Raw genomic sequence first — 24086 nt, forward strand, 5'->3', positions numbered from 1 at the left:
TACTGTAGAATCAAATTTAAAATCAAGTAATTTTATCAAATTTTTATTTTTAATTTTTTTATTATATTTATATTATAGATTAACATCGAATTTTATATTTTTTAAAATAAAAAATTACAATTTATGATGAAATTCTATGATAAAAATAATAGTTCTCCACGGTTCTCCATATAAGATGGTTTTTCACGGAGTAAAGGCATATATATACACGTATGTGTGTGTATATATATAAACTTCAAGTATTTTTATTTTAAAATGGAGAAAAATTAATAAAAGATAAATTTGAAAAAAGATATATAAAATATTATAATATAAAGATTATTTATTATTAAAACTAGTCCAAATTGAGATCTTAAATTTTGATTACAATAGAGCTATTAGTGAGAGGAGGTATATGTAGCAAGTAGTGTTGGAGTAAACGTAAAATCCCGTTGGAGTAAACGTAAAATCCCCCCGCCGTGTAGTCGAAAAAGATGAGTGGAAACGACAACACCAAAGCAAAACCCAAAGGCCTCTCTAAGTGTTGCATTCTTCACAACTTTTACAACTCTGCTTCCAAAAGCCCTAACAAAATCGCCGTCATTCACGCTCACCTCCATCAATTTCTGGCTGATGAATGCTTCACGTTTGCGGAGATTGTTTCTGCTGTCCACTATTTGACTTGTCGTATTCGAAACGTGCTTTCTGGTGCTCATGATCCTCCCCTTTTTACCCCTACACTTGGTAAATTTGATTTCTATTTACTTGTTAAATTCTAATTCGAATTCGATTTGTGTGTGGTTGATGATCGTAATTCTATTTTCTTCCTAAATTCTAATGTTTGTAGTACCCCTACACTAGGTAAATTTGAAGATGTTGTGTTGTTTCATAGTCCCTTTGTTTTCCCTTTTACAGTTTGCAAACATTTTTTAATTTCAAATTAAACAAGCTTTAACACGAGACTTCTTTTTCCCGAAACAAGGGAATATTATCTTGAAACATATGGATATTTGCACAATAATTGTTAAAGAACAAAGTCAATTAACTGGAGTCATTATTGTTAAGTCTTATGCTTTACACTTGCATCTTATGAGTTCAGCTACATAAATATATTCTTTGCTGCAGGTAACCATGGTAACAAGTCATTTACTGATCGCATATCTGTTTCTCTGGATAATGGCTCTTCAACTGTGCAATGTTCTGTTCAGCACAATACTTACACTCCAAGAATACTTGGAATACATATGGTGCCCTCTGTGGAGTATATTATTGCGGTGCTTTCTGTCATGCAGTGTGGGGAGGCTTTCATGCCTATAGATCCTTCCTGGCCAGATGAAAAGATATCAATGGTTGTTTCTTCATCCAAAGTTGATCTTGTCATCGGACGTGCCTATTCAGCAGATAGGAAACGTCCCCACCAGCCTGACAAAGCACGTGAGCTTGTTGAATACATCAGCTGTCCTTTTTTATACGTATCCATGAAAGACAACCTTCCTCATCATTTTGGTTCATCAAATGTTCCCTATCCTTGTGAAAATGAACGATTGCAACAATTCTGTTACGTAATGCACACTTCAGGATCAACTGGAAAGCCTAAAGGGGTCTGTGGCACAGAACTTGGTAAGCCAAATACTCCCTCTGTCCCTTAATTTCCGGCTTATTTGACTTTTTTGTGGTCAAATTGACCAAACTTTAACTACAAGTTACATGTAGTTCTCTTGTAATTTTGAAAATCTAAAAAAAAAAATCATAAAGTACGTTAGATATACTTTCGAATGGTATAACTTTTATGATTGTTCTTAACGATATTATACATGTAATTTGTAGTCAAATCTTTGGTCAGTTTAAACACTAAAAGTCAAAGAAGCCAAAAATTATGGGATGGAAGGAGTATAAGGTTTTACCTTTGGTGTCACCATTTGATTGTGAATATTCAACCTCGAAAGTTAGGGTTTGTAGTACCTCATCTCTTTTTCCAAGTATGGTAGTAAACGGAGTTGGTTTTATCTCTTTCTCTGGTTCTTAAATAAGAAAATCAATTGAAACTTTATCTGGAAAAGATTATAAAGTCAATAATTGTCTTTACAATTTGTACTAGACAAAGTATGCCAGATGTGTAAGGGGACATTACAATAAACCAAAGGCAAATATTCTCCCTGCAGCCAGTTTCGGAGGCAGGAACTTCTTCTGCAGCACTGTACAGTAGGCAGGAAATTCTTCTAGGGTTCCCATGATACTCTATAAAATATAGCTGATAAAGGAAAGTGCCTTGGACCAATTCAGTGACCTCAACTGTATTTACATAATGCATATATCTAATATTTTAGAGCATGCTATGTGTTTTTCTGTGTGTTTGTGGGGGCACATATGTGCTTTTGCGAGTGGGATATGAACTCATCCCATGTTGTAGAATACATTAACATTGCACTAAAGTCCAACTATGAATGGAAGTTAGTAAGCTTCTTGTACATATAAATATTATATTTTCAAATTTCAAGGTACACTGTCCATTGCGTACCCTAGCTACCATGTGCCTCCATCCCTGCTTTCGGCTATATATTTCTCCATGACTTTTATTACAAGGGAAAAAATGGAAACTTGATATAAACATGCTAATTTGCTAAATCATGCTTGAGGTTATGTACAGTTTCTGTCCATCCTTCGAAATTACAATATATCATGGCTCAGCGGTTACGTTACTCTTCTGTACAATATTGTTTATATATATATATATATTATTTTTCTTTTCTTCTTGAGAAGCACCTGCAATCAATTGTACGAGCATGTCATAGCAAGTAATTATGTTAATAACTTCATTGTACTTTAATTGGAAATCAGTTTTTGTTGCTTCCAAGTATTAGTATAGTTTTTAATGCAAGTGTCTTGTGGATCTCAGGGCTTCTGAATCGCTTGTTATGGATGCAAGGATTGTATCCATTATATGGAGATGAACTTCTTCTGTTTAAAACATCAATAAGCTTTATTGATCATCTCCAAGAATTTCTCGCACCTCTACTGACAGGTTGTACATTGGTTATACCTCCTTTTGAAGAGCTAAAAAACAATCCATTATTGGTTGTCAATTACTTGAAGGTAAATGAGCAAGAAATCTGAACACAAAAACCTACATGACTGAATGAAGTTGTTTTTAAAGGTTGATTAAAATTTATCCTCTTCAAAGAGGATACAAAGTTCTAGCTAAACTAACTGTGAAGGAATTTGAGGAGGCTTGTGGAAAAGAAAAGGAGCAAAAGAGATTTAGGTCACCATGCTTTGGTGGATGTCACTATATGTTAGCGTCAATTGCTATTAAACGTCTGGAAAACAAGCTTGAGAGTAAAACTTTGAAATCGCTAGTGGATATAGTTTATAGAATTCCTGTATATCCATGTACAGTGAAGAAAACATTCATTAACAGGTGTAAAGTGAATAATTCATGTGCTATTTGAGAACTAGCGAGTCCCTTGGAATAAGAGTAAGTACTTAAGTTATAGTTAATCTTGATAAATTAATAAAATTAAAAAAGCTACTCATATCCTTTTATGCAAAAGTGGGATGTCAATAAATATGTAAAGAATAGTGCATCTAGATGTCTGGTGCACTAACAGAATGCCAGTCTTCCAGACAATCTATAATTTAGGTGTCAACAGTATACCTAGGATTAGGGCTGTAATTCGGGCCGTGCGAGCCGAGTTTCGAGCCGGGCGTAATTCGAGCCGCGATTAAACGAGTCGAGCCGAGCCGGCTCGTTTAGTTAAACCTCTGCCCGAACTCGACTCGTTTAATTTCACGAGTCGAGTCGAGCCGGCTCGTTTAGCTAAACGAGCCGGTTTTAATGAGTCGGGCGAGCCGGCTCGTATAATTTTACACTTAATCGAGCCTAAATCTCTACCCGAACTCGGTTCGTTTAATTTCACGAGTCGAGCCGAGCTGGCTCGAGTAATTAAACGAGCCGAAACCTCTGCCCGATTAAACGAGCCGAGTCGAGCCCACCTAAACGAGTTCGAGCCGGGCGAGCTCGCGAGCCGCCCGACTCGAATTACAGCTCTACCTAGGATGCAGTTCTTGTCAAACTTCTGCCACAGTACTTGAGCATCAGTTAAGTTTGTAGAAATCTGATGTACCGGAAAAGATCTAGGGTCAGTTTGCAGAGAGCCCATACAATGCATGCTTTCTATATTAATCAATATTTGGTGTTCAGAAAAATGTGACATTATTTATCGTTTTACGTATATCCGTAGCTAATCAGTTAGGACTTAGGAGTTATCCCTGAAGGGTTTAATGTTGTCTAATAGTTAGTTTCCTTTTTGTACAGTGTTACTCCATTGCAAGGCTCGTTGCTGTTCCATCTTTAATGAGGATAATACTTCCCACACTGCAAAGACCTCGTATTGTAAGCATTCAGGATTCCTTGAAATTGTTAGTGTTAAGTGGGGAAATCTTTCACCTGTCCTTATGGAATAAAATATCTGAATTATTACCCAAGACTACAATCTTGAACTTGTATGGGAGCACAGAGGTGAGAACTGGGAATTTACATCAATCATTTGGAAGTTGCGTTATGAATTTAAATTTCATATCCTGTTATTTTATTTGTCTTGTAAGATTTAAATGCTTTGTTGCCCCATTTAATGGCATGATTAGGTTATATGAGGATGATAATATTATACTCTTTAATTACACCAAGAGTTTTGTTTAGGGTAAAACCTAGTACGTCTTCCAACTTCTTAAAAAAAGATATTGGATGTGATTTGCATGATATTGAATAGAAAAACAATCTTGTTTTATATATTAAATTTCTGAAAAATTGAAACTGTTAAATTTGAAACTTAGTAAATTCATATGTTCATTAAATATCAGCATCAGGAGAATGTATCCGTAGAAAATGACCAGTGACCAAGATCATAAGAATGGACAAGAGGTTGTGGAATATTATTAGAAGGATCAGAAAGACAGAAAAAGATTGTAATGAAGTGAAGAAAAGGATGATTAATTTGGAATATGGAGTATGAGTATGAAATGGGTAAAAGCCATGCCAGTACAGCTAACAGTCATATAAGAAGCATTAATATTGATATATACCAGTTATTACCCTTGAGCATTACTAAAAAAATTCAATATATGATCAAAATCTTTCACTGGAAATCTTAATATTATGTATAGGTCATAGAGATCTGTAAGGAATCAATAAATCACAAACTGAAGTTCATTTTGTATAGTGAGATACTAGTTTAAAGCGTTGAAATGGTGATGGTTTTTTGTTCTAAAATTACAGGACATTGGTGTTTTAGACTTTTAGTTAAGAATAAGAATACTACTAATAAGGAGTTGATACCTTTTTCTGAACAGAACAGTTTGTTTTAAAGTTAACTTTACTCGCAAGTTTCCAGCAAACCATATAATTCGTTTTCAAGTTTTTAGCTGCAGGAACAGATTTAGGGTGAAAATTGTCTGATTTTTTCCCATATGATTTTATGCTGTTTTGACCATTGTATTCTGGTTTCATTTTTATATAAATTCTCCAGCCCACATATTAAGCATAGATTCATAGCAGACTTGGCTGTTCTTTGTTGTCCATGTAAACAATATTATTTTGCTCAACATGAAGAACTGGAGTGTTTGAATTCCTGTATGCTATGCTATGATATGTGCTGTATCCAAAGAGTACACGTGTGTTTTACAGATTAGGACCTCGATAGTTCCCATTTAATATGGATCATCTCTTCGTCAGTAAACTGTTTCTTTCTGTTCATACATGTGCTTTTGGTAATTAAATTTGTTCAATTTATGTATCTGACAAAAAGTATACAATGAAGGTGACTGGTGATTGTACTTATTTTGATTGCCAAAGGCTGCCAGCTATTCGACAAAATGAAGAAGTAAGTACAGTTCCAATTGGTATACCCATTTCGGGATGTGATGTATATCTCGTTGGCGAAGATATATCCAGTGAAGGAGAAATATATGTTAGTGGAGTCTGTATTGCTTGTGGATACATGGGTGATTCATCTATGAACTCGCTGGAATATGTAAAAGTGCGCGACGAATCATGTTTTGGCCTTTCAAATGTTGGTTCAGGAAGTAGGTACTTATATAAAACTGGCGACTTTGCAAGAAGGCTTAAAAGTGGTGACTTGGTCTTCATTGGGAGAAAAGACCGCCTAGTGAAGGTTAATGGCCAGCGTATTTCCCTCGAAGAGATTGAAAATATACTGAGAGAACATTGTAGTGTGATTGATGCTGCTGTTATCTTACGAGAACCTAGCGGAGAAGGCCCACTTTTAGAGGCTTATATAGTAACTGAAGACAATGATGGGCACTTTCAAGTTTCTAGTTCTTTAAGAAATTGGATGGTAAAAAAAGTTCCACTGGTAATGATTCCTAGCAAAATTTTCTGTCTAAAGTCACTTCCTACGTCTTCCACGGGGAAGGTGGACTACACATTGTTGGCAAGGTCTTGTGCAACACCCATATTCAATGAGGTAGAAGGCAGTCAAAGTAGCGATCTGTTGCATGTTATTAAAAAGGTTCTTTCTTTGCTCACTGAATGTTATTTACCCCAGCTGCATATTATTGTCCTAATATATTTTGTGTATATAAGTAAATTACTTTGTCATCACTAATGAATTGCGTCTCTTCCTTATAATCAAGTTGTTTATGTTGGTAGAGAAGTGGGCAAACAACTTTTATGTTAATTGTTTCACATGCACACACACGATTCTGTACAATCCATATGGCAGTGTTGTCAGGAACTAGGGTTTTTGACTTTGAGTTTAGTGAATTTTATGTTGTTTTCAGTGTTTTCTGTTGATTTAAGTAGGATAACAGCTAAAGTAAGCTGAGAAACAGGGACATAGAGATAGAATCAGAGAGATTAGGTAGAGATCAGAGAGAAACTTTAGAGAAAAGAGAGAGTTTTAGAGAGATTAGAGATAGAATGGGTTTAGAAACCCTAGAGAGAGAAAGTAAGAATCAGTTATAGAGAGAGAAAGAGATTTGGTGGCAAATGCCATTTTCCATATATTCAAATCATCCTCTGAAAATACAAACAGTACAGGTATTTATAGACCCTGAGCTATGTAACCAACTCCAGAATAGTAAATGACTCTAAAGCCCTTTACTACTACTGCTGCTGCTCTAGTCTACTACTAGCTAGTTTTAATGTCAATTCCTGACATATCTCCCTCCTTCAAAATATAACCATGTCCTCATGGTTGATCTTCACCAGACAACTTCCTTCCAACTGAATCAAAGATGGTTATTGCATACTTTCTTCTCCAGCCTTCCTGGACTTCAATTCTCCTGACCTTACTTGGACTGTTTTGTCTCGGCACAGTGCACCTATAAGCTCTTGCCATCTCCGCAGCCCTCATAAAATCATTATATTGTGTATTCATTACAACTTGGTCAATCGCATGATTTGGTGATTTCTTCAACAATTTTGTGACTCTTTTTGAATGATCATTTAGCATAAGACCACCTGAATCAAAGAAATGCACATTTTTCTTGAAATTTCTAGAGTTTTTAGCTGTTAGAAACTTTTCAAAAGCCCCAACACTGTTTCCCCTGTTGGTAGTGATAATTGAAAATACTTCTTCAATGGCATCTTGCTTCTCGTACACTTCATAACTACCACAGATGTGTTCTATCCACCTTGGTATAACATTGGTCAAATGGTGACAGCTTCCCACAAGATCCAAGATTGAATCAGATGTGAGATTTAAATTCTTACCATGCCATTCAAACTGCATGGGTTGCGTTCCATAATTGGAGCGGAGTTCACCTAATTGAGATAACCATTGAACTCCTTTATTAGGTAGCTTAGTAATCGTAGTGGTGCAGAACCCCTTGAATTGCAGTGGTGGTTTATGCATCTGACCACCAGGATCAAAGACAAGCCAATTTGTCTTACTGAAATTGCTAGTCTTCTTACGCAAGCAATGAGAATTAGTAGCACTCTTTCTTATGCTGAAAGAAATAATTGAGAATACTTCTTCAGGGGCACTCTCCACTTCACTCACCTCCATCAGATTAATTGAGGTATTTAGCTCATCTGCAATCTCATTTTCAGCAACTAAGATTGTTTTTCTTTTAGTATTTTTGTCAAACAACTTGGGACCAGTGGAATTGCCTTCAAAATTTTGCTTATCAAGATAACTCGAATTCTTTTCCGAACCAACATAAGTGGGAGTTGTAGGACCATCTCTACAAGGAACATCCTCACTCGATTCCCTCCTGGCGGTAAGGATAATTGAAGATTCTCCTGCCACATCACCTTGTTTCTCCTCACCTCTTTTACTTGTACAAAACTCAGATTGTAGGAGGTTAGATGAGTAAAAGTTGTTTCCTCCTAGGGCTGTTCAGATATATTCATTCTCAAGCCAACATCATGGCCTTTCTCTGAATCATCGTAGACAGGTGCATCATCATAGACAGGATCATCCTACCAATGGTTCTCACATTCCTGTAGTGAATTAAATACTCCTTTTCCTTGAAACTTAGGAGGATTTAACTCCAAATGAGGCACTGAATGCACAGTCTGATTTTCTGAGATTGTAGAAGTGATTTTAGACTTTTCATCTGTATAGGACTCTTCAAGAGAAGACATCTCTGCCTTTTGAGTCATCACAAACTGACCTTGCTGTTTACACTCATGTGTAGGCCCTTCTTTGTCAATATAATAAGGGCAAAACCCAGCAGTAAGCATGCCTTCATGCTTCTTTTTAAAAAGTTTATTAACTTCTCTTGCTTCATATGTCTGGCTGGTACCTTGTAGGTCTGTTACTTTCCCAAACTTGAGAGAATCCCCAGTTCTGGTGCTAACTGAACTACCAGCAGAGCTCCTTGGCTGGTTCCTCCTCTTCGCCATTTCATTAGGATCTGCACATGCTTTGGATTGTGTGTAAGGTTGATCTAGCCAACACTTGTGGCTCTTTCGTGGTTCCTTATCATATACAGGCTTCACTGTATAAGTTTCCTTACTTTTTGTGCCAACAGATCCAAGGACTACTAATCCTTCATTAAATTTGGGAAACTGAAGCTTCATATGATGCAGATGATCCTTTGAGTGTTTATCTGAAGGCTCTCTACTTGCAAAAGGATTCACAACCTTTGTTTTCTTATGATTCTGTAACTTCTTTAAAATCTCCATGTTCATAGCAACTACCTCAATCAAATATTCTAGAACTTGCAATCTTCTATTAGATCTGTCCATATAATACTGAAACTGTTTGTGGAACTCCTGCACACTCTTAGTGAACTCTCTAGTACCTTTATTCTCCATTGATATTCCTTACAAGGACTTACAATTAATGCGACTGCACACAACAGCCCCACTCCAGCAACACCAGCACAGATCTACCAAAATTTCACCTCAATTCAACACAACTCAACAATCAATTCTTCCAATCAGCAACACACTTCACTTCAGACAACAAAGTGCTGCCAATACCAATGTCAACACAATCCGACACAACAAGTCTACTAAAAATGATCACACCACAGTCTCTACTACTTTCGGAACAGAAAATACACTACTACCAATAGTAAAACTGAGTAGATCTACTAGTTCATTTGTATTTTTCTCAATATAACAAACACAATAGCTAACTGAACTGAAGACGAGATGAAACAACCAACAAACTTTAACAAAGAATCTCCGAGACGTTATATCGAACATCGGATGTGCGCCTTGCTTCAAATCCTTACTACTCAACTGATACAAACACAAACACAGCTACTACACAGAACAAGCTTCCTTCAACAATAAAACATAGATCCACCACAATTTTGACACAAAACAACTGAAAATAGCAAACTCCGGTACTGAGTTGACTTAGTGAATCCACAAAACAACACCATTTAACTATTTTTTGTTGTTTTCTAGCTTTTTCAACACTCATACACTATCTATTACTAAAAACGAGTCTATACTGAAGACAAACCAGCAGATACAACCTCAATCACTACCGATCTCTGAAGAACAATTGAGAAACAGAGTACCTGAACTGTGATGAACATAACTCTGTGTAAACTGGATGGATTGCAACACTTGATACATGATTGGACTCGTTTTTGATAGCACAGGACTGGTGAAACAGTAGCTGATCGTTTTTTATGGCTCTGATACCAATTTGTCAGGAACTAGGGTTTCTGACTTTGAGTTTAGTGAATTTTATATTGTTTTCGGTGTTTTCTGTTGATTTAAGTAGGATAAACTTTAGCTGAGAAACATGGATATAGAGATAGAATCAGAGAGATTAGTAGAGATCAGAGAGAAACTTGAGAGAAAAGACAGATTTTTAGAGAGATTAGAGATAGAATGGGTTTAGAAACCCTAGAGAGAGAAAGTAAGAATTAGTTATAGAGAGAGAGAGATTTGGTGGCAAATGCCATTTTCTATATATTTAAATCATCCTCTGAAAATACAAACATGTAACACCCCCTTTTTAATAATAAAATGAGATATTACTTAAAATCCATAAACCTGCAAACGGAGCACTCACATATATCTAAACAATAATTAAACGATCTAAAATCTCCAAAATAATATTAAATCTCCAAACTGTCTAAACCAATAATATAAATGTTGAAATCTCTAAATAAATAATTAAATCTAGATACTGATAAAGTCTGAAATCCTAAACAATAATTAGGGTAGCTCTCCATCGCACAGTCCTAGATCCCCCTAAGCACCTGCCAGAAAAAGAATACGGCATGAGCCAAACGCCCAGTACAGATTTGGAATACAATTTATAGAACAAGAGATTAGAAATAAATAATCAGCAATTTATAATAAAACAACAATTTTAAAAATAAGTAAGGCTGAAACAACGAGGGGTTAGGATATTTCATACCGAGATCAGAACAAATACAAATACACACATCATAGGTTACCTAATGTGTGCAACAGAATGAATAACATGTACGGCATATACAACGTCACCATAAATCAAATCACAAATCAAACTCTGGGTGCACCCACGTATCCTGAACAAATATCAAATGCGCAAAAACTCCTCCCAAGAGCTAACAGAAGGATATGTCGTGACCAATCACACTGTCACGGAAGTGTCATGTCACTGGTGCCGCAATGACATGGCTGTAGTACCCCTACAGCTGGTTGACTCGGTATACCCTAAATCACACTAAGGATTCAAATAAAATATTCTCGCAAGATTTAAAATCACTTGAGACAAATAATTCAGATTTTCAAAACTGAGGGCGTCATAAATAATTTTGAAAATCGCATAAACAAATACTTATAATTTTTCAAATCAAATTTTAAAACAATTTTCGAAAGTCAAAATATCCAAACAATTTTAACGGAGCGAATAAAATATGAAATTCAACAAAGCAGAGATATTAGATTTCTAAGAAGAGGAGCGCTGAATAAAAAGGGGACAGAAATCCTTACCTCGACAATCGTAAATAAAATACTAACAAAGTCCGAAAATGAGTCGCTAAATTCCCGGCCCGCGATCTAAATACAAAAGATACAATTTACTGTTAATATACATTCTTTATATTCATTTATTAATTAAATTAATTTCTCCCCTTTTAAAATCTATTATGCAACTTAATTTTATTTAATTATAAGTTGAAACACTAGCTTAAATATAAAATCTATTCTAATGGTTTTTATCCTGACCAGTAAATCCTTTTTGTATACTAATGCACTGATTTATCACTCATATATTAACTAACGTGATTTGGCCTTATAACACCAATTTACATACCTTAGATTGGTCTAAGGTATAAACCTGACAAGTGCATGGATGTTAATAAAATAATTCTTAATACAACATGCATGTAAAATTATTAAGTTTCCCTGGTCAGACTACTAGCTAATACTTGCTAGCTAACAATTTGTGTTAAGAAAAAGAGATCAGGTCCTCATGAAATATTAAAATTTATAACCCAGTACCTTAGTAAAGTAAAGAACCTTTAACAACTTAAAATTTTAAATACAAAATATATAATTATTAAATAGATAAAAATCATATTTAAACAAATATAAAATATAACAGAAAATAAAATTACTCCCCCTAATATATGACTTTAAAATAATATCACCGTAAATTCGAAAATTTAATGATTAATCCAATACACCAATATATATATAATATTAATTATCAAATTATAATTATTAAAATCTTGACTCCATAAACAACCCAGTGACTCCCATGAATAAAACATATATGTAACGATGTTACAACCGTGTAATAACAAAATTCACATAGATATTATTAATCATTATAGTTCATGGAACCAAAAATATAGTAAAATCTTATGTATATAATGATTTACAAGGCCTACAATGACACCGTTTAATATGCATAACTATACAATATAATATAGGTAAAAGATAGTAATGCACACCTGTGACTCTTGAACAAACAAATAAGCAACTGAAAGACACCCACAATCGCCAACTAAACCACCCTCTGTTCCACTTTTCTCCCTCCGCCGCTCTGCAATTACTTTTCTGAACGAAACTTAATTAGGTTTTCTTATTAGCCCCAGCTTATATAATAATTTAAGTACCCTACTACTATTAGAATTAGATTATAATAGTCAATTACTATTAATTTTGTTTCTCTTCTAATTAGCTAATATATTAAATCACTTATTCAATTCTCTTCCATATTATTATTATTGTTATTATTATTATTATTATTATTAATATATTATTATTATTATTATTATTATTATTATTATTATTATTATTATTATTATCTAAATTACATAAAATTCACGTATATTACAAAACAGTACAGGTATTTATAGACCCTGAACTATGTAACTAACTCCAGAATAGTAAATGACTCTAATGCCCTTTACTACTGCTGCTGCTCTAGTCTACTACTAGCTAGTTTTAATGTCAGTTCCTGACAAGTGTCTACTTATTATAATGTGATTGACTTGCATTGTGTTTGAAGTTATTAAGAATTTTTTTTAAAGACTCAATCCAATTTTAGGGTGAATTGGTGTATTTTCTTATTCCCTCACATTGATCAATCATTTTCCCTTTGCTCGGAGAGGCAGCCTTGACGCGTTAGTAGTTAACCTGACAACCGGTGCTTTTCAATTGTTATAAGAAAATCATGTGGTAATTCTTTCAAGTCTTCGATACCTCATCTAAACGTGCTGGATGGACTAAATTCTGTAAGGCTTCAACTCCAGTAAGATTACCGATTCTATGACTGCAATGGACAAGATGCACTGTTGGATAACAGGACTTTGCTATGCTTTAAAACCACTCATTTGTAGAAAAAAACTGTCAAAAATAACAGTTTTTTTTACTAAATTTAACAAAACTCTAATCTTCGAATGTACCAGCCAATTTTAGAGCTCGGGATACACATTTAAAAATGAGACTGTTACACATTAATGATGAGACTGCCATATTTTTTTGATACATTTTGCCTATGTTTCGTTTATGCTTTTCTGTTGTGCAGGCCTTTTGTAATGCTTTGATGGTTGAAGTAGTTTCGGATGATGACGATTTTTTTTCAATAGGAGGTGATTCAATTTCTGCGGCTCATGCTGCTTACAATATTGGAATTGATATGAGATTACTATATACATGTCGAACTGTCAAGAACCTCAATATGGCCCTCTCTGAACAAGCAGTTTTCTGCAAGAACAATGCTATAGTGGGTGCCAACGCAAAAGCAGATATGCTAGTACCAGAAAGGAACACACTTCTTTCAGCTGGTACTGATCAACTATATCTTGATAGACGTGAGTTACTTGAAAAGTCACTGACGATCCACTGCAATAAAAATACAGACAATCCTCCCCTTGATGGCTTTCAGATGGATTCCTGTATTCACCCAAGTTCTGTTAGCCCCAGAAATCTGGATCTTTGGATGTCCAGCTCTGTACGGGTGTCATGTTCATTTGGTCGGGGAAATACATCAACTTATGGTGAGGAATATGAGAGGCGCAGTTTATGTAAACCAATAAGGCTGAAGGAAAATCTAGCGGACAAAGTTACTTCCCTGCAAGAATTGTGGAAAGTTCACCTTGAATCTTGCGTGGATGCATCACCGCTTCTTGTAGTTAGAGAGGAAGATATATTTCTTTATATTGGATCTCACTCTTGCAAATTTCTTTGTATCAATGGCAGAAGGTGATTACCATGTATTAGTCTGTAATTGTTTCAACAATTTTACATTTTAAACATCTGCTTTAGTCTCATACTGCGTAATTAATAAGCCTCGAGCAATCAGAAGGGTATTAAACTGAATTACTTGTGCCATGCATCACCTGACTACGGAAGTATCTTACTGAACCTTGGCATGGACATGTTGCAGTATATACAGCATCTCTTTTAGAACTCACTATCTTCAATTTTTTCGCAATCTTTTCCCCAAAAAAGAGCTCCGTGTTTCATTGAAAGGATTAGGTATCATTTTTGTCTCCTAGGCGTAAAAACTGGAATGAAGTATGTAGGTTAAAGGTTTTTGTTCATGCATGACACTCTCCCTGTTACAACAATAGACCGAATATATCTTTTGCGTTTGTCTGAAATTAATAGTGTATCTCTAATTTAGGATAAAAGGTAGTATTTACTGAAGTTCCCAAGTGGACTGACCACTGAGTATGGTTAAAATGCCTTAATTTATTTTATAGTAGGAATTGAGATCCATGTGGATAGTTAAAGTCATAGATATTGTTTAGAAGGGGATAATTTGATATGTATATCATTGTAAATCTCGCAGTAGTGTGAGTTCTTTATTTTCTTGAAGTGTTTTTCCTATGATTTTATGCATGTGCACTTTTTTTAATGCATCAATTTATGCTAAAAACTAAAAGCGTGAAGCACAACATCATGGTTCTTCTCAGCATCTCCAGTTACTATTTAAATTGTTTCAGTGGTTTTGTCAAGTGGACGGTGAAACTAAAAGGACGGATAGAATGCTCAGCATTAGTTGTCGATGACTTTCATCAGGTTTCTTTCTACTATTTGTGTGGTACTTCCTCTCTACCAGAAACGAATCCAGATATTTATCAGGAATATCATTGGGTAGGTTGTTGTTGGATGTTACGAAGGGAATATCTACTTTCTTGATTCCATGAATGGCAACTTCCTTTGGATCTTTAGAACAGGCGGCGAGGTATGAATAAGATTTCTCTTTTTGTTGTATCCTTTTTTGAAGGATTTTTACATGTCATAATCTCTTACAGAAGAGAGAAATATGGAACGAGATAGGTGGGGGGTGGGGGTAGATGGAGACAGGGCATGGGCTTATTTTAACCTACCATTATTTGTTGGATTTTTCTCCACTTTAAAAGTCAGTAAAGTCAGATATCGATTACCTAAAAAGTTGTTTTTTGAATAATAAGCTATTGCCAAAATATTATGTAAAACTGTAGTGGCCAAAAGATAATCCTTCGTCATGTTCTTGGTAAAGTTTTAATTAGTTAATTATTTTTCAACTAGCTTTTTATCAGTCTGAATATAGACCTGTATATCCAATCAAGTGTGGTCCAATGTTATGGCCCCGAGAAAGGATCCGGTCACAGGGCTATTTTCTAGAAATAACTTCCTGGTCATGTTCTTGCCTTTCCTGGAAGAACCTATTTTGTTGACGAGACTTTTAAGTGTCCTGATTAACTGAATCCATGATTTATTTTCATTAACTAAGCCCCTTTACCTCAAAAGGATGGCTTCAACCAAAAAAGATAAGATAGGTGATAAGATAAACTATAAATCCTAACAGTCCTGATCTAAGCTACATTTCCACAACTCTCTACATCTGAGGATTTTTCCGATAATACTAATTACATAAATTACTTTTACTTAATTACTTTTGTAATATCCCTGCTGCTACATTTCTGACCAAAGCAAGCATCTCTAACATCTAACTCTGAAATACATCTTAGTAAGAAAAGGGATGTTATTTATTTTATCATTTAATCTTATTATCTTATTCCGTTACAAAAGATATGTGTTTTATGATAAACTATGCTGCCTTCAATTCTAAAAATCATAAATCATAATATTATGTTGTTCTTAGTTTCTGCTTAATTAGGTTAGTCTAAGCAGTCATTCTCTTTTGTATTGAAGTAACCAGGTACTGTCTGTCTCTATGTGTTCAAATAATTTATCTAGCAATTACTCGGGTTGATGTGCTGAACTCTGTTGTGGTGTTAGGAGATATTTAATGCTTCTTGGGTTAAAATTCACACAGACATAATAAACACAAGAGAGAAGGAAACTGGATATAGTGTTGAGAGATGGTTGATGGATACTTGCTACAATAACACAGTTATAGTCTATCGTATCACTTTGACACAGTTATCCCTAAGCATACTTAGTATGATTGTTATCCATTGAAAAACAAAGGATGTGATGATAGTTAGAGGGTAATAGCTTATTTGAGTCTCTCTCAACCTGTCTGCAACCTGTCTTCATACTGTTGTTTTATTTCTGATAATGCAAATGTAATGTGGTCTTTTATGTTGTAGGTAAAATCCCAACCAGTAGAAGACAAATGCAGACATTTAGTTTGGTAACGGCTTCTCTTCTCTTTTGTCCATATTGTTTTATCAGAATAAATGCTTCTACCAGCACCAACATCATACAGCCATATACAAGTTCTTTGAGCATCCTGTCCACTTTCTAAATAAACCAAAAATCACAGGTGTGGGTCATATGACCACAACATCTATGCCCTCGACTATAGAGGCTATTGCTGTGTTTACAAACTTTTTTGCGGTGGCAGCATATATGGGTCACCTGCAATCGATGAGGTGTGGTGTTCTTTTCTATTTTTACTCTGCTCATGTGTAAATTAATATATTTGCATATATTATACGAAAAACAAGAGTAACATTTTAGTGAATATGTTTAAGAATCACACTGGTATGCAGCTAAATAAAAGAAATGTTACTATCAATAGATAATTTCCAGTTTATCCTGGTTCAAGCCACAACCTTCTTAGCACTAATGAGCAAAGTCTATCTCTTTAGAGTTTAAAGAACTACAAATGTCAATGTAAAAATTTTGTTGGTGGACCTGTCAGTCAATAATATTCATCTTCTTACTTAACAAAAAGATTATTGGATATTAACTGAAAAAGGCGAGTGCATATTTGTTATCATGTTAAGCAACTTATTTGGACAAGGGCTGTTCTCAATATTTATATGAACTTCAGGTGCATAGCAGACTTTATGTGGCTGCTACTAGTGGTCTTATGACAGCAATATCCTTAAAGGTATAAACTTTTCAAGTATTTATTTGAGCATTAATTTTAGTGTCTGTGATATCAAATAACATTTGAAGCAGACCTTTGTTTTTATCAGGATAATGGTAAGTTGAACATGATGTATTTTTTTTGTACCATAATTATCTCTTGCAATTCAAAGTTAGAGAATGGAAAGCTTAGAAATACTTGTTCTAGAAATCACGACAGGTCTTTTGTAATATGGAATATAGTGATCGCGCACATGATTTAATTCATGATTTAAATAATCTTTGTTACCATACTACATCAGATACACTTTGATAGGTCACTAAAATATTTTCAAGCATGGACTTCTTTTCATATTCAGAAAAATAGAAGAAATCAATAAATGGCTTTAAATGTCTTTGTTCTGTGTGACACCGTTAAAAACCGGATAAAAACCGAACCGTCTAAATTCGAACCGAAACCGAAACCGGAAAGTTAAAAACCGAACCCGAAACCGATTGTCCGGTTTCGGTTATAAGTTAAAACCGAACCCGAGAAAACCCGAAACCGATCCGATTATTAAAATAAATAAACAAACAAATATATTTATGTAATTTATATGAATTTTAATATAGAAAAATACAGATAAATTTTGGTTAGGACCTTGTAGGTTTATTACAACAGTTAGGTGAATGACTGCTTTTATGTGATCATAGTGTTTCCCCTTGCTTCTGCTTTATGCACCACCTCTGATCAAGCAGGTTACCATCTACTAACTACTAAGTCTCTTATCTTTTGATTTGCAATATTTTTTGAATTTCTTTATATAATTTTATTAGCTAAATAATTTTAAATTATATTATTTAAGTTAAAACAAGGATTTGGAATCCTCCCGAGCATATTACTCACGGATTATTTTTAGACTTCGGTAAACTATTATAAAAAACTTTATTCTTTTTTTAAATCAAGTATACTTTTTATACTTAAAATTTTAGTAATCATATTTATTTTTTAATTTATATTTGAGGCGGTTTTTTAACAGAAACCGAACCGATTCTAACCGATCCGACAATTTTAAAACCGAAACCGAACCGCCGGTTGCGGTTGCGGTTTTCAGTTTTAAAAACCGAGTAGATGCGGTTTCGGTTTTACCCTAAAACCGCACCGATCCGACCCGTGCTCTCCCCTATCCGTGTCTACCAGTTTCCTTGTTTTTTGTTTGACTTTGTGTGTCTTTTAATGCAAAATAAAATTTTACTTATAATTTTTCTGAAAATATGCACTGCTGTTTGTACTAGGATGTACTTTCTTATTTAGTGATTTCTGAATGTTGTTCTAAATGTTGCACAGGATAATCAGTTCAGTAAATTGTGGCTGCAAGACTTAGGAGCACCCATATTTGGCTCTCTCATCATTGATTGCAACAATGGAAATGGTAACAATAGTGATTTCTCATGCTCATCTACCGTGTTCATCCGGTCACGTTTTCTTATTATTTCTGTCTCAAAACATTTTTTTTACTGACCGATATTTTGAAATCAAATTTATCGAACTTATATATGCATAGTAAAAGATTGATATTTTCATCTTAATTCCTGGTACTTGCAAACTATAGTCTATAAATGTTAGGTTCTGGCTTGTTGATACATCTTAAGCATGTTCTGCAGGAGTGAGGGAAGTTGATGTGAGTGTATTTTTTGGGTCATATGCCTAAATGGTTAGGTGTCCCTGTATAAATAAGTACGGCATTTACGTGCTTTATTAAACTATTCCGTTTCTGATATGCTTTTGCAGTCATTTGTAGCTTGGTGAGTGGGAAAGTTATTGCAATGGATGTGAATGGATCCATAATCTGGAAGGTATATTTGTATTCTATTATTGTTTTCCCTAATTTATTTGAAAGTCTTATAAATCTCTTAAAAAAGCCTTTTCCTGTACTTCGTATTAAATGCTTATATCATAAGTATGCTTGTGGTGGAAGTGTCCATGACTTTTATTTTTCATTAGTATCTACTCTGGTGGAAGTAGAGCTGGCCAAGTGTGCGGTCCGTGCGTGCCGGGCCGGGCCGCACACGGGTTGAACACTCGGTAAGTGAACACTGAACCGGACCGCTGAATTACGAATCGGGCTCGGGCCGGGTTTGAACCGTGATTACAGGATTCGTAACCGGACCGTAAGAATTCGTGAACCGGGCCGTGCGGGTTGAATCACGAACCGGGCCGTGCGGGTTGACTTGTAGAATTTAGCTTCAGGGGTGTAATCTACAATCAAAAACCATCAAAAAATCAAAAATCTTGAAACCCCACATCAAAAAAACACATAAAAACCAAGAAATCAAACATACCAGGAGTGGCCTGAGCTCGAATCACAGGAAATCTTAAAAGGCGAAAAAGGCGAAATCTTGGTGGGTTTTACAGAAAACCGAGTAAAAGGGGTGTTCTTAAAAGAGGGTTTGAGTAAAGGGTCAGTGACAGAAAGTGAAGGAGAGTGATTGAAAGAAGAGTGAAGAGAAGGAAGAGTGATGAAAGAAGCAGCCATTGTTGAGTAATTAATTGGTTTGAGGTGAAATGTGTGTGTAGTGATGGAGATAAATGAGTGTGTTTATTGAGGAGTATAAGAGAGGGGCGTGAAACCTCGAGTGTCATATTCTCACGAACCGGGCCGTGCGGCTCGGGCTGTGCGGGCTGGCTTGTCGTGCGGCTCGTGCGGGCTCGTGCGGGCTCGTGCGGTCCCGGGTTCTAAAATTGGTATTCGTGTTCGGTTCACCTGAATTACCGAGCTGTGCGGGTTTGAACCGGCCCGGTTCGGTCCGAATTTTTTACGGTTTCGGTACGAACCGGTCCCGAATGAGCGGTTCAAACCCGCCCATTTGGCCAGCTCTAGGTGGAAGTATTCATATTTCTTAATCTTATCTTAACATCGAAAAAACACAATAATGCACAGCTTGAGAATGAAACTAAAAGAAAAACAAAGGGAAAAATTATATTGATTGGCTCAGAATGATATAACACAAATACTCAATATAGTCCCCAATTTCGAGAGGGGGTTTCTCACATGACAGAAAAATAAACTTAACATAATAATACTCTGCCTCCTACCTAGCTCCTCTCGACTTTTATTCTCTTTCTAGGCCCAACACTCACCAAAGCTATGTTCCCTTGTTATTGTTTCTTTATATTAACATTCCACTGTTTTACCCTTCCTTGTATATGTGAGTATTGGACGGTTTGGGCTTTTTGGGCCTGGATTATTGTATATGTGGTGGATGGTTTGGGCCTGGATTTCTTGTATTTTCTTACCCTTGCCACTTCAAAGGAAATATAAAATTTAAAAACATATTCAAAATATCCCCTTTTTCCAGATTGTAAACTTCAAGACCTATCTTTTAGGTTGTTTCTTCGATATTTTGAGTAGTATAATTCCCACTCTTTACGTGTTTTTGTTGCAGGCAAGAACTGATGGACCAATCTTTGCTGGACCCTGCGCATCCGATGTCCTACCTTCTCAGGTGACCGTTTCTTCACAGAATGTTACCAAGTTATGTAATTTGGAGATTTCAATACCAATTATTAGCGTTTTTTCACGAATAGATGTTAATTTTCTGTTATTGTATATTATATCATTCAAGAGCCTAACAATACAAGAATCAGAATGAGGCGTATAATATGCCACGTTTTGTGTAATGTTTTGTATAAAGCATACTTTATACCAAGGTACCAATAAAAAAACCCGAAAGGGTACATCTAAAGCCCGTAGTCAATATTGTTCGGTGTGCTTTACTGATGGTTAGCCTAGGTAAGAGTTCACCAATGTCTGATATAAATAATGACAATTGCAGTATATAATAACATATTATTGGCATTATTAACTAGTTAATTAAGAGGATTGACATAACTGTCAAAACTTTATCTGTTGTATCTTAGTAGTTTTTATCTCTTCAGGTGCTCATATGCTCAAGAAATGGAAGGATCTATTCATTTGAACTGGTAAATCTCTTGTATTATTATTCCTAAAACAGATCTAGCTTTGTCTTGTACTGGTTCACATTTTTAAACCAGTGTTTTTAATGCTCGATAAATAGAGCTTGCATAGCTAACAACTTGGTCTAATTTAATTGTGAGAGACAAATATGTAGGGCCGTCAAACCGATATTTTGGATACGGATATGCCTGTATCCGAAAATCCAAATTCGAATCGGTTTCTGAATTCAAAATTATTTAAAGGAAAAACGGATACTATCCGCATATGAGTAATTTCCGAATCCAATTTTCAATCAATATTTTTTTTATTTTAATGTTAAAATTAAAAAAAAAATGCAAAATTAATGGTAAATATTAAAAATAATTTTTTAACTGAGTTAAGAGTTAAAATTATTTACGCCTATTTTGTGTTTCTTTTCAAAAAATTATTTTTATTTATCTATTTAGTATAATGTTACTATTTTTAAAATATAAAATTTATTTGATATTATTATATATGTTTATAATATTTTTACAACTATTTAAAAATTATATAGAATTACTATTTATTGATATATATATATTTATAAATTTCGGATTCCTATATTATTGTATACGGATGGACCTATATCCATATTCGTATCCAAAATTATCGAATACAGATAATATTTGATTTTTTCTAATATGTATATAGATATTTCGAACGAATATCGGTTTTTTGGGATTTTTTTGACAGCCCTACAAATATGACATGTTACGATGAGATCTGCTTAGACCATGATAGTAACACTGGCCATAAATATCTATTAGTAAAAAACAAAAGCGCGCGTGTTTATTAATTGATTTTGTACTTCTTTATAGGGAACCGGCAAATTGCTTTGGGAGCATGATATTAAGGATCCTATCACATCATCAGCCTATGTTGATGAGAACATACAAATATTATCTGATCCTTCACATTTATCAGAGAGGTAGCTGAATAGCTCTAAATGATCTGAATATTCGAAACTTTGCACATGTTCCTTAATATTTAACATTGTATTTTCAGGTTAATATGTGTCTGTGGTAGTTCTGGGAGTATAAATGTACTGAAAATCATGCTTGAAGCTGATGAGAAGTCAGACCAACCATGTAAATATGTCGTTCAAAACTTTGTGAGGCTGGATCTACAAGGAGATGTATTCTCTTCACCTGTGATGATTGGTGGCAGGATTTTTGTTGGGTGTAGGGATGATTCAGTGCACTGCATAGGGATTAAGGGGCCATATATGATAGAAAATTAAACTTGACGATCACTGGCTCTCTATTATAAGTTGTTAGAGTGTACTGCACTCCTACTAAGACAGTGTCAATAGTGTACAGGCATTAAGTCCACAAGGTAGACGTACTAGTTAGATTCTTTTTGTGCATAGTTTCTTGGTGGAAGATTGTTTTTGCATGGTCTGGTTGTAACCTCCAGTCAGACTCTTAGTTGCCAGAGTCTGTTCTCACGGTTAAGTAAGTATTTGCAATTCCAAAACTCAAGGGCACATCTAGACATTATCATTCAAAAAAGCGGAGTTGATCGTGCAAGCATACGAAGGAACAGTTTATTATGTATCCCAGCCACTCCATGATCCAACTTTTCACGGAATTTTGTTATGTGGTAACAATATTTTCTCAGACTGATATAGTTTGCATCTTATAAAAAACTTCTTTCAGATCAGTTATGTGGCAGAGGCTTGGGGGTCAGACACTAGTGTTGTGTTTGGTTGGGGAAAATGGAATGGAATGGAATGAAAAAAATTAATGAGAAATATTTGGTTGCTGGTGCTTAAATTTTGACATAGTTTGTAGTTTGTACAAATTTAAGAGAAGATATTTGATATGCCTTGTATGTTGAATGGAAACAACTCTTCAGAAGTAGGCTGAAAAATAATGGAAGTGATTAACTAACGCTCTATTTGGTTGGAGAATAAATCTGGAAGGGAATGTGAATGGAATATGTTCTACTGAAGTGCAGAAGTTATATTGTAGAAAATGGTGCGTCAGTTTCTTTCAATATTATATATGGATTAAAACCCACTTGTTTCTTAGAGGATAGGAGCTAGTAATAAAATTTAGGAAATAAACATAACCTACAAGAGGTGCAAGTTTTCAAGTATTTGAATTTGAACTCACAAATGAATGCTGTTACGAGCTTCTGTTATACATAATACAACTATAGAACTCAAGATTATGCATGCATGCATGTACCCACCTCCTCTCTAAATTTGTTCTCTTAAGTTTTGCTAGATAGTGTACAGATAAGGAGGTTAAGGTTGCATTATGTCCTTGGCTTCATCCATTTGTATTTCCTTTAGCAATATAACTTGTGCTGTAGATCACACAATCTTCACTTGTTTGCATAGTCGATACCTGTTCCAACAGTTGAAGCAACCTTTCGACTAGTCTAAAATGTTGATATAATATCTTTCTCTAGTACCATTCTAAATTTTGCCTATTTGAAGTTGGTTTTTGTTTCCCGGATTGCAGTTCCCATGGAGAATCTTATTCAGCTCATCAAGCTTCAGATGAGCATTTCACTTCAGCCCAACTGGTTCTGTGAATCACTATCAGGCATACAAGTGGCCTGAAAATCCTTGAGGCAATGAGAATTATTATTGCGCATGGCTAGTACTTGTGTGTGGGAAGCATATGTTCAACTTTACCTGTAAAACTTGGCAAGGAAACCTCCTACAGGCACTGTTTCAGTTACATCTATATTACACAAGTAAATGTTGTTGCCATTAGGAATAACTGATTGTCTCTAACACAATTTCGAGTAACCAACTAATAGTTTCTTTCTTGGAAAATCCATATGGATAAAGCACCTGAAAATATCAGACTAAAGAGATGAAGAATGCAAAAATCTCTTCTGTATTTGATCCAGCCGAGCTGCTGTATTTATAGGTACAACACAGTCATATACAGATTCTAACAGCT

At 35.0% G+C, this 24086-nt stretch overlaps 1 protein-coding gene across 3 annotated transcripts; it reads left to right on the forward strand.

Moving 5' to 3' along the window:
• Window positions 1-382: 382 nt before the first annotated feature.
• On the forward strand, window positions 383-23081 carry LOC141662901 (putative acyl-activating enzyme 19). Of its 3 annotated transcripts, XM_074469248.1 has the most exons (18): window positions 383-723; window positions 1105-1599; window positions 2876-3072; window positions 4295-4498; window positions 5796-6506; window positions 13440-13698; window positions 13774-14116; window positions 14863-14938; window positions 15018-15104; window positions 16459-16502; window positions 16635-16743; window positions 17148-17207; window positions 18513-18597; window positions 18957-19021; window positions 20612-20671; window positions 21105-21149; window positions 21984-22093; window positions 22171-23081. In XM_074469248.1, exons 1-18 carry the CDS (start codon window positions 474-476, stop codon window positions 22403-22405), a joined length of 3435 nt encoding a protein of 1144 aa, XP_074325349.1. In that variant the 5' UTR covers window positions 383-473; the 3' UTR covers window positions 22406-23081. The 3 variants fall into 3 exon arrangements, with proteins under 3 accessions (XP_074325349.1, XP_074325348.1, XP_074325350.1); XM_074469247.1 differs by having other exon boundaries at window positions 13440-14116; XM_074469249.1 differs by having other exon boundaries at window positions 4295-4372; window positions 13440-14116.
• Window positions 23082-24086: the final 1005 nt, after the last annotated feature.

Source organism: Apium graveolens, chromosome 1, assembly GCF_009905375.1.
Source record: "Apium graveolens cultivar Ventura chromosome 1, ASM990537v1, whole genome shotgun sequence".
Classification (NCBI taxonomy): domain Eukaryota; kingdom Viridiplantae; phylum Streptophyta; class Magnoliopsida; order Apiales; family Apiaceae; genus Apium; species Apium graveolens.